Here is an 11,587-nt window from a genome sequence, read left to right as displayed (position 1 = left end):
TATTACATTCGAAAAGCAAACAGCCCAAGTTCCGAAGTATAAAGTGCAAACACAAAGAAAATCCAGTTATGGTAGATCCCCCAGTTACAAATGATGAGTACAGTTTGAAATGCTGCTCTTCTGATACCAAAGGCTCTCCTTTGGCCAGCATTTCTAAAAGTGGGAAAGTGGATGGTCTAAAACTACTGAACAATATGCATGAGAAAACCAGGGATTCAAGTGACATAGAAACTGCAGTGGTGAAACATGTTTTATCCGAGTTGAAGGAACTCTCTTACAGATCCTTAGGTGAGGATGTCAGTGACTCTGGAACATCAAAGCCATCAAAACCATTACTTTTCTCTTCTCCTAGTCAGAATCACATACCTATTGAACCAGACTACAAATTCAGTACATTGCTAATGATGTTGAAAGATATGCATGATAGTAAGACAAAGGAGCAGCGGTTGATGACTGCTCAAAACCTGGTCTCTTACCGGAGTCCTGGTCGTGGGGACTGTTCTACTAATAGTCCTGTAGGAGTCTCTAAGGTTTTGGTTTCAGGAGGCTCCACACACAATTCAGAGAAAAAGGGAGATGGCACTCAGAACCCCGCCAATCCTAGCCCTAGTGGGGGCGACTCTGCATTATCTGGGGAATTGTCTGCTTCCCTACCTGTCTTAGTGTCCGACAAAAGAGATCTCCCTGCTTCTGGTAAAAGTCGTTCAAACTGTGTTACTAGGCGCAACTGTGGAAGATCAAGGCCTTCATCCAAATTGCGAGATGCTTTTTCAGCCCAAGTGATAAAGAACACAATGAATCGTAAAGCATTAAAGACCGAGCGCAAAAGAAAACTGAATCAGCTTTCAAGGGTGACTCTTGATGCTGCACTGCAGGGAGACCGAGAACATGGAGGTTCATTGAGAGGTGGGGCAGAAGATCCTAGTAAAGAGGAACCCCTTCAGATAATGGGCCACTTAACAAGTGAAGATGGTGACCATTTTTCTGATGTGCATTTTGATAACAAGGTTAAGCAATCTGATCCTGGTAAAATTTCTGAAAAAGGACCCTCTTTTGAAAATGGAAAAGGCCCAGAGCTGGACTCTGTAATGAACAGTGAGAATGATGAACTCAATGGTGTAAATCAAGTGGTGCCTAAAAAGCGGTGGCAGCGTTTAAACCAAAGGCGCACTAAACCTCGTAAGCGCATGAACAGATTTAAAGAGAAAGAAAACTCTGAGTGTGCCTTTGGGGTCTTACTTCCTAGTGACCCTGTGCAGGAGGGGCGGGATGAGTTTCCAGAGCATAGAACTTCTTCAGCAAGCATACTTGAGGAACCACTGACAGATCAAAAGCATGCTGATTGCTTAGATTCAGTTGGGCCACGGTTAAATGTTTGTGATAAATCCAGTGCCAGCATTGGTGACATGGAAAAGGAGCCAGGAATTCCCAGTTTGACACCACAGGCTGAGCTCCCTGAACCAGGTAAGGACATCTAAATGTGATAAAAAGAAATTGGAGAAAGTGCTGATAAACATTGCCCTTCTGAAATTGGTCTGTTGTAATGATAAAGTGAAGTATAAACTGGGGGGCAAGAATCATCACTTTAATGAAGAAGGAGTTTTATGTAGAAAGGTCTGAATTTTGAAGATGAGATTTCCATATATATTCAAAAGTTAAGCTTTACCAGAAGCCTTTTCCCCAACCTTTTCAAGTAAATCTCTAATGTTTTCTTTCTCTCTCTCTCTCTCTCTCTCTCTCTCTCTCTCTCTGTCTCTTTCTGTCTTTCCCTCTCTCTCTTTTTTTTTTTTTTCTTTTGATACTGGGTCTTACTGTGTTGCCGAGGGTGGTCTCAGACTCCTGAGTTCACGCCATCCGCCAGCCTCTGCCTCCTAAAGTGCTGGAATTACAGGCATGAGCCACCATGCCTGACCTATTCCCCATTTCTTACCTTTTAAAATCTCCAAGCTTTTTGGGACTTAGTATGTAATTGCAAGTAATTGAGAGGCTCCTAGGATTTAAATCCAATTGTTAGGTTGTAGAAAGCAAATAGGCTCTATTTGATGGTAGGGTTTTTTTTTTTTTTTCTTTTTCTTTTCTTTAGGCACCCTCCACCATACCTGGTAATTTTTGTATTTTTAGTAGAGATGAGGATTCACCACATTGGCCAGGCTGGTCTTGAACTCCTGAACTCAAGTGATCTGCCCGCCAAAAGTGCTGGGATCACAGGCATGAGCCACCGCGTCTGGCTGGATGTTAGGTTTTCTTTGACCACTACTTAAGAGAGGTCCTTCTGTTGTGTGGACAATTTGATGAAGCATATGTGCTTTTGAAAAAACTGCCAAGTATTCTACAGTACTTATTTGAAGGTCTTAAATCCCTATTGGAGTGAGGATTATGAACAAATAAAAATACCAGAAGTACCCAAGTGTTGTACCTAGCGGCAGATGGAAAACAGAAATCTTTTAAGATATTAACATCACACAATATAGTTGAGGATAAAGCAGTGTGTGTATATACGTGTATACAAATATATTTTTTCTTTTTTACAGCAATATCCGTTAACGTAAGATTCTCGAAATTGTGTATCGTAATAGAATTTTTTCTATCAGCTTTATTGAAAATGCAATTCTCATATCATAAAATTCACCTTTTAACGTTTTTGAGTGGTTTGTAGTATAGTCACAGAGTTGTGCAACAATCAGTGCAATCAATTGTGGAATATTTGCATCATCCCAGACAGAAACACTGAACTCTTATCAATCTGCCTTCAGTTTTTACCTATCTATAGATTTGTCTGTTGTGTACATTTCATAGAAATAGAATCATACAATATGTGCTCCTTTTGGGTCTGGTTTCCCTTACTTAGTTTAATGTTTTCTGGTTCATCCCTCTTGTAGTATGTATCAGTTCTTCTGTTTTTTCCTAAAATTACGGTTAAAAAGCATGTAACCTAAATGTACCTTTTTTTGTTGTTTTTTTTTGAGACAGGGTCTGACTCTGTTGCCCAGGCTAGAGTGAAATTTACTTTTTTAACAGTATTTACGGCCAGGTGTGGTGGCTCACACCTGTAATCCCAGCACTCTGGGAGGCAAGGCTGATGGATCACCTGAGGTCAGGAGTTTAAGACCAGCCTGGCCAACATGGCAAAACCCCATCTCTACTAAAAATAGAAAAATTAGGCCGGGCGCGGTGGCTCAAGCCTGTAATCCCAGCACTTTGGGAGGCCGAGATGGGCGGATCACAAGGTCAGGAGATCGAGACCATCCTGGCTAACCCGGTGAAACCCCGTCTCTACTAAAAAATATAAAAAACTAGCCGGGCGAGATGGCGGGCGCTTGTAGTCCCAGCTACTCGGGAGGCTGAGGCAGGAGAATGGCGTAAACCCGGGAGGCGGAGCTTGCAGTGAGCTGAGATCCGGCCACTGCACTCCAGCCTGGGCGACAGAGCGAGACTCCATCTCAAAAAAAAAAAAAAAAAAAAGAAAGAAAAATTAGCTGGGCGTGGTGACGCGCTCCTGTAATCCCAGCCACTCGGGAGGCTGAGGTAGGAGAATCACTTGAACTCTTGAGGTGGAGGTTGTAGTGACCTGGGATTGCGCCACTGCACTCCAACCTGGGAGACAGAGCGAGACTCCATTTCAAAATAAACAAAAAAACAGTATTTAAGTGTGTATTATAGTGTCATGAATCATGTACCATGTACAACAGCAGATTTCCAGAACGTTTTCATTTTGCTTGACTGAGACTCTGTACCCATTGAACAACAACTCCTGATTTTCTCCTCTGTTCAATCCATGACAACTAACATTCTTTCTGCTTCTGTGAATTTGATTACTTTAGATATCTCATGTAAGTGGAGTCATGCAGTATTTGTTGTTTTGTGATAGGCTTATTTCACTTAGCATAATGTTCTCAAGTTTCATCCATGTTGTAGCATATGACAGGATCACCTTTTTTTTTTTTTTTTAAAGACAAAGTCTCACTCTGTCGCCCATGCTGGAGTGCAGTGGTGTGATCTCAGCTCACTGCAGCCTCTGCATCGTGGGTTCAAGCGATTCTCCTGCCTCAGCCTCCCGAGTAGCTGGGACTACAGGCACATGCCACAACACCCGGTTAATTTGTTTTGTATTTTTAGTAGAGACAGGGTGTCACCATGTTCCCCAGGATGGTCTCGATCTCCTGACCTCGTGATCCGCCCACCTTGGCCTCCCAAAGTGCTGGGATTATAGGCATGAGCCACCATGCCCTGCCGATAGCCTTTTTTTTACTTCTGAATAATATTGCAACATACTTTTTCATACAAAAGCATCTTTTCTTTATCAATTCATTGCTTGATGGACATTTAGGTTGCTTTCACATCTTGACTATTGTGAATAATGCTACAGTGAACATGGATATGCAGATATCTCCTCAAGATCTGGTTTTCTTTTTTTTTTCTTTGTTTTTGGAGATGGAGTTTCACTCTTGTTGCCCAGGCTGGAATGCAATGGCACAGTCTCAGCTCACTGTAACCTCTGCTTCCTGGACTCAAGCAATTCTGCCTCAGCCTTTCAAGTAGCTGGGATTAAAGGCATACGCCATCACACATGGCTAATTTTGTATTTTTAGTAGGGACGGGGTTTCACCACATTGGCCAGGCTAGTCTCAAATTCCTGACCTCAGGTGGTCTGCCCACCTCGGGCTCCCAAAGTGCTGGGTTTACAGGCGTGAGCAACTGCACCCAGTGGTTTTCAGTTCTTTTGGATAAATACCTAGAATGGCATTGGTGGAACATAGGGGAATTCTACTTTTATTTATTTTTTTTTTTTGAGACAAGGATCTCACTCTGTCACCCAGGCTGGAGTATAATGATGTGATCTCAACTCACTGCAACCTCTGCCTCCTGGGTTCAAGCAATTCTTGTGCCTCAGCCTCCCAAGTAGCTGGGATTACAGTGGTTTTGCCATGTTGGCCAGGCTGGTCTCAAATTCCTGACCTTAAGTGATTCTCCTGCTTCGGCCTCCCAAAGTGTTGGGATTATAGGCATGAGCCACTGCACCCAGCCTACTTTTAATTGGATGAACCTCTATAGTGTTTTGCATAATTGCTGCATCATATTATAAGTCCTTTGCCCATATACTTTTTTTTTTTTTGAGATTTTTTTTTGAGATGGAGTCTCACTCTGTCGCCCAGGCTGGAGTGCAGTGGCGTGATCTGGGCTCGCTGCAAGCTCTGCCTCCCGGGTTCATGCCATTCTTCTGCCTCAGCCTCCCGAGTAGCAGGGGCTGCAGGTGCCCGCCACTGCACCCAGCTAATTTTTTTTGTATTTTTAGTAGAGATGGAGTTTCACCATGTTAACCAGGATGGTCTCGATCTCCTGACCTCGTGATTCGCCCACCTCGGCCTCCCAAAGTGCTGGGATTAAAGGCGTGAGCCTCTGCGCCAGGCCTACATATGTTTTTAATGATACTGGGTCTCTTTGTCACCCGAGCTGGAATACAGTGGTGCAGTTATAGCTCACTGCAGCTTCGAACTCCTGGGCTCACGCGATCCTTCTATCTCAACATCCTGAGTAGCAGGGAGTACAAGTGCATGCCACCACACTTGTCTAATTTTTGTGGTTTTTTTTTTTGTAGAGACAGGTTTCTGGCTATGCTGCCCAGGCTGGTCTTCAACTACTGGGCTCAAATGATGCTCCCACTTTGGCCTCCCAAAATGCTGGGATTCCAGACATGAGCTACTGTGCATATCCCTTTGCATATTTTTAAATCTTGTTATTTAAAAAAATGAGGTGTGGCCTGGCGCGGTGGCTCAAGCCTGTAATCCCAGCACTTTGGGAGACCGAGACGGGCGGATCACGAGGTCAGGAGATCAAGACCATCCTGGCTAATACGGTGAAACCCCGTCTCTACTAAAAACACAAAAAACTAGCCAGGCGAGGTGGCGGGCTCCTGTAGTCCCATCTACTCAGAGACTGAGGCAGGAGAATGGCATAAACCTGGGAGGCGGAGCTTGCAGTGAGCTGAGATCCTGCCACTGCACTCCAGCCTGGGCGACAGAGCGAGACTCCGCCTCAAAAAAAAAAAAAAAAAAAAATGAGGTGTAAGTTACTCATATATTCTGGATGTTAACCAATTATCTGATGTATGATTTGCAAATATTTTCTCCCATTTTGTACCTGCCTTTTCACTCTGTTGATTGTTTACTTTGCTGTATAGAAGTTAGTTAATGTGATTTTTTTTCCATTTTTGCTTTTTAAAAAATTTTTACTTGTGCTTTGGGTCTCATAGCCAGGAAATTATTGTTCATTCCAATATCATGAAGTTTTTCATTTGTTTTATTCTAGGAGTTTCATAGTTGGAGGTCTTATGTTTAGGTCTTTGATCTATTTTATGATAATTTTTATATAAGGTATAAGATGAGAGTTCATCTTCATTCTTCGGCATGTGGATATCCAGTTTTCACAGTACCATTTGTTAAAGAGACTATCCTTTCCCCATTGTGTAGTCTTGGCACTGTTGTTGAAGATCATTTGACCATATATGTGATTTATTTCAGGCATCTCTGTTCTTTTAATTTTTAGTAAAATTGAGATGGGATCCAACCATGTTGCCCAGGCTTTTCTTGAATTCCTGGGCTCAAGTGATCCTCCTGCCTCAGTCTCCCAAAAAGCTGGGATTACAGGTGTGAGCCACCACCCTGGCCAGGGATCTCTGTGGATCTCTATTCTGTTCCATTGACTTATATGTCTGTATTTTTATGCCAGTACAGTATTGTTTTGATTACCATAGCCTCATGATATGTTTGAAATTAGGAAATATAAGGCCTCCAGTTTTTTTTTTTCTTAAGATTGTTTTGTTTATTTCAGGGTTCTTTGAGGTTACACACTAATTTAAGATAGTTTTTTTATTTCTGCAAAAAAAAAAAATGGCTATCGAGATGTTGATGGGGATTGCATTGACTTTTTAGTTTCCTTTGGGTAGTAGGGATATCTTAACAATATTAAGTTTTCCAATCCATAAAACAGCCTATCTTTCCATTTATTTATGTCTTCCATAATTTTATCCAACAGTGTTTTGGAGTGTACAGCCATTTCGCCTCCTTGGTTAAGATTTATTCTTAAGTATTCTATTCTTTTTTATGCTATTGTAAATGTGATTGTTTTAATTTCCTTTCATATTGTTCATTACGAGTATATAGAAATGCAACTGTTTTTTCAGGTTTAATTTTGTATCTTATAACTTTGCCAAATTTGCTTCTTTGTTCTAATAGCATGTGGAATCTTTAGGGTTTCCTACATAAAAGTTCACGTCGTCTGCAGAGAGATAATTTGGCTTCTTGCTTGCCTATTTATTGCCTAATTACTCTGCTAGGACTTGAAGTAATGTGTTGAATATGTTGCTACAGTGAGTATATTTCCCTTGCTCTTTATCTTAGAGGAAAAGCTTTCAGTGTTTCACTGTCAAGCATATTAGCTGTGGTCTTTTCATATATAGTCTTTATTATATTTATGTAATTACTTTTTTGTTTGGGTTTTTGTGTTTTTGTTTTTAGACAGGGTCACATTCTTTTTTTTTTTTTTTTTGAGACAGAGTTTCATTCTTGGTGTCCATGACGGAGTGCAGTGGCGCCATCTCGGCTCACTGCAACCTCCATCTCCCGGGTTCACGCCATTCTCTTTCCTCAGCCTTCCGAGTAGATAGGACTACAGGCCCCCACCACCACTCCCGGCTAATTTTTTTGTATTTTTAGTAGAGAGGGCTTTCATCACATTGGTCAGGCTAGTATCAAACTCCTGACCCTGTGATCTTCCCACCTCAGCCTCCCAAAGCATAGACAGGGTCACATTCTGTCACTTAGGCTGGAGTGCAGTGGTATGGCTCACTGCAGCCTCAACCACCCAGGCTCAAGCAATACTCCCACCTCCACCTCCCAAGTAACTGAGACTACAGCCATGCACCACCATACTCGGCTAATTTTTAACCTTTTTGTACAGATGGGGTTTTACTATGTTGCCTAGGTGGGTCTAAAACTTCTGAGCTCAAGTGATCCTCCCACCTCAGCATCTCAAGTAGCTGGGACTACGGGTGTGCACCATGGCATCTGACTAATTTTGTAATTTTTTTGTAGAAACAAGATTTTACTATGTTGCCTAGGCTGGTCTCAGACTCCTGGGCTCAAGCAGTCTTCCCACCTTGGCACCCCAAAAGTGTTGGGATTGCAGGTGTGAGCTACGATACCTGGCATGTAATTTCTTTTTATTCCTAGTTTGTTGAGTGCTTTCTTTTCAGTCATGAAATATAGTTGAATTTTGTCAGATGTTTTTTCTACATCAAGTGCGAAGGTCATGTAGTTATTATCATTATTATTTTTTGGTCCTTTATTCTGTTAATGTGTTCTATTCTGTTGATTTTTCTATTCTGTTGATTCTTTTTTTTTTCTATTTTTGAACCATCGTTGCATTCCAAGATTAAATTCTACTTGGTCATGATGTATATTTCTTTTTCTTTTTTTTGAGATGGAGTCTCGCTCTGTCGCCCTGGCTGGAGTGCGGTGGCACAATCTCGGGTCACTGCAAGTTCTGCCTTCTGGGTTCATGCCATTCTCCTGCTTCAGCCTCCTGAGTAGCTGGGACTACAGGCACCCCCAGCACCATGCCCAGCTAAATTTTTTTTTTTATCTTTTAGTAGACGGGGTTTCACGGTGTTAGCCAGCATGGTCTCGATCTCCTGACCTTGTGATCTGCCTGCTTCAGTCTCCCAAAGTGTCAGGATTACAGGTGTGAGCCACCATGCCTGTCCCCCTCCTTTTTTTTTTCCTTCTGCTGGCCCCAACGGGAGCCATGTATTTCTTTAAATGTGCTATTTAATTTGGTATACTAGTATTTTGTTGAGGATTTTTACATCAGTATTTATAAGGGATATTGGTCTGTAGTTTATCTTTTCATTTCTATATGCTCTAGTCTTTGTTTCTTTCGTTCTGCTAACTTTGGGCTTAGTTTGATTTTTCTGGTTTCTCAAGGTGTAAATTCAGGTTGTTGAGTTGAAATCTTTCTTGTTTTTCAATGTTGGCATTTACTGATACAGCCTTCTCTCTTAGTAGTGCTTTTGCGCATCCTATAATTTTTTTTGTTTTGTTTTGTTTTGTTTTTGAGACGGAGTCTCACGCTGTCGCCAGGCTGGAGTGAGGTGGCACAATCTCCACTCAGTGCAACCTCCGCCTCCCGGGTTCAACCCATTGTCCTGCTTCAGCCTCCCGAGTAGCTGGGATTACAGGCGCCTGCCACCACACCCGGCTAGTTTCTGTATTTTTAGTAGAGACGGGTTTCACTATGTTGGCCAGGATGATCTCCATCTCTTGACCTCATGTTCTACCCACCTTGACCTCCCAAAGTGCTGGGATTACAGGCGTGAGCCACTGCACCCGGCTGGTATATTGTTTTCATTTGTCACAAGATATTTTCTTTTCTCTCTCTCTTTTTTTTTTTAGACAGAGTCTTGCTCTGTCACCCAGACTGGAGTGGAGTGGTGCGATCTTGGCTCACTGCAACCTCCGCCTCCCAGGTTCAAGCGATTCTCCTGCCTCAGCCTCCCGAGTAGCTGGGACTACAGGCATGTGCCACCACACCCGGCTAATTTTTTGTATTTTTAGTAGAGACAGGGTTTCACCATGTTAGCCAGGATGGTCTCGATTTCCTGACCTTGTGATCCTCCTGTCTCAGCCTCCCAAAGTGCTGGGATTACAGGCGTGAGCCACCGTGTCCAGCCCTGTCAAAAGGTATTTTCTAATTTTCCTTGTGATTTCTTCTTTTTTCCATTGATTGTTCAAGAGTTTGTTGTTTAATTTCCACCTATTGGTGGATTTTTCAGTTTTTGTACTGATACTGATTTCTAGTTTCGCTTGATTTCACTTGATTGTGACTGGAACAGATACTTGGTATGATTTCAGTCTTCTTAAATTTGTTAAGACTTATGTGGCTGGGCATGGTGGCTCACGCCCGTAATCTCAGCACTTTGGGGGGCCAAGGGAAGCGGAAGTTGCAGTGAGCTGATATCGTGCCACTGCACTCCAGCCTGGGCGACAGAGCAAGATTCTGTCTCCAAAAAACCAAATGAGAGAGCCACCACGCCCAGCCTGAAAAGAATATTCTTTACCTGTTTAATAGTCTTTGCATTCTTATTGGTAGTCAGTTGGCCGTAACTACGGAAGAGGTTGGTTCTGTGCTCTCAATGAAGTGGTGGCTCACACCTATAATTCCAGAATTTTGAGAGGCCAAGGCAGGCGGATGACCTGAGATCAGGAGATCAAGACCATCCTGTCCAACAAGAGGGTGAAACTTCATCTTTACTAAAAATACAAAAAGTAGCTGGGTGTGGTGACACATGCCTGTAATCCCAGCTACTCAGGAGGCTGAGGCAGGAGAATCACCTGAACCTGGGAGGTGGAGGTTACAGTGAGCTGAGATCATGCCACTGCACTCCAACCTGCCTGGGCAGCAGAGCAAGTCTTGTCTCAACAAAAAATAAATAAAAATCACAAGTGTTAGTTATAGTATTTTTGTAGTAATTAATTACAGTATTTTTGTAATAATTAATTTTACTGTGTCTGTGAAATTGGAAAGTAAAAGTTTTTTAACTTTATCCTTTTTCAAGATCGTTTTGGCTCTTTTGCATCTTTGGTGTTCCACATTAATGTTAGAACAAGGTTGTAAGTTTCTGCAAAAAAGCCAGTTATGATTTTGATAGGGATTGTGCTGAATCTGTAGGGTAGTTTGCGTAGTGTTGCCATCTTAGCAATATTAAGTCTTCCAATCCATGAATAATAGATGACTTTTATCCAATTAGATTTGTCTTTCACTTCTTTCCACGATACTTTGTAATTTTCAGTGTATAGATTCTGCACTGAAAAAAATTTATTCCTAAGTATTTTAGTCTTTCTTTGTACTTTTATAAATGAATTTGTTCTTCTGATTTCATTCTCAAATTGTTTATCGCATATTTTTGAAAATACATTTTGTATATTATTATTTTATCGTACAACTTTGCTGAACTCGTGTTAATTAATAGAATTATTGATTACTGTTTGTTAGTAATAGGTTTTTTTTAATGAATTCCTTTGGATTTTCTGTGTACATGACCATGTAATCTGCATGTTTTCTAATCCAGTTGCCCTTTTCCCCCTTTGTTTACTTACCCTGACCAGAGCTTCCAGTGTGATGTGGAATACTGGTGGAGAAAGCAGACATCTTTGTCTCGTTTTTGATGTTAGGAGGAAATAATTGAGTCTTTTTCATGGACTATGATGTCAGCCGTGGTTTCGTTATATTACGTTTCGTATTTAGAATGTTCTTTTATACCTATTTTGTCACATTTGTAAGATCTTCTTTGTGTCTATTGAGAAGACAGTTTTGCGTTTCGCCTTTTATCCATATGATGTATTATATTGATTGATTTTTGTAATTTGAACCAACTTTGAAGTCCTGGGGTAAATCCTACTTGGTCGTGTTATATAATGTTGAATGTGTTTTGCTTGTATTTTGCTGAAGATTTAAAAATCTATACTCATAAGGGATATTGGTCTACAGTTTTCCTATTTGTGTGATACCTTTGTTTAGTTCTTTTTGTTGT

General features: G+C 41.5%; 1 protein-coding gene across 8 annotated transcripts in view; it reads left to right on the top strand.

Annotated features, from left to right (window-relative positions):
• The window catches only part of NSD1 (nuclear receptor binding SET domain protein 1), a 173,934-nt gene that overhangs the window by 85,003 nt on the left and 77,344 nt on the right, over window positions 1-11,587 (top strand). For all 8 annotated transcript variants that reach the window (XM_010386416.2, XM_010386415.2, XM_030926945.1 and 5 more), the window contains one exon: window positions 1-1,464. This exon is cut by the window's left edge and continues 1,093 nt beyond it. In XM_010386416.2, the coding sequence (XP_010384718.1) occupies window positions 1-1,464 (1,464 nt within the window). The remainder of the gene's footprint in view (window positions 1,465-11,587) is intronic.

The sequence above is a fragment of the Rhinopithecus roxellana genome, chromosome 3 (genome assembly GCF_007565055.1).
Source record: "Rhinopithecus roxellana isolate Shanxi Qingling chromosome 3, ASM756505v1, whole genome shotgun sequence".
Lineage (NCBI taxonomy): Eukaryota > Metazoa > Chordata > Mammalia > Primates > Cercopithecidae > Rhinopithecus > Rhinopithecus roxellana.
The sequence above is the reverse complement of the archived record's forward strand: the minus strand, read 5'-3'. Positions and strand labels throughout refer to the sequence as shown.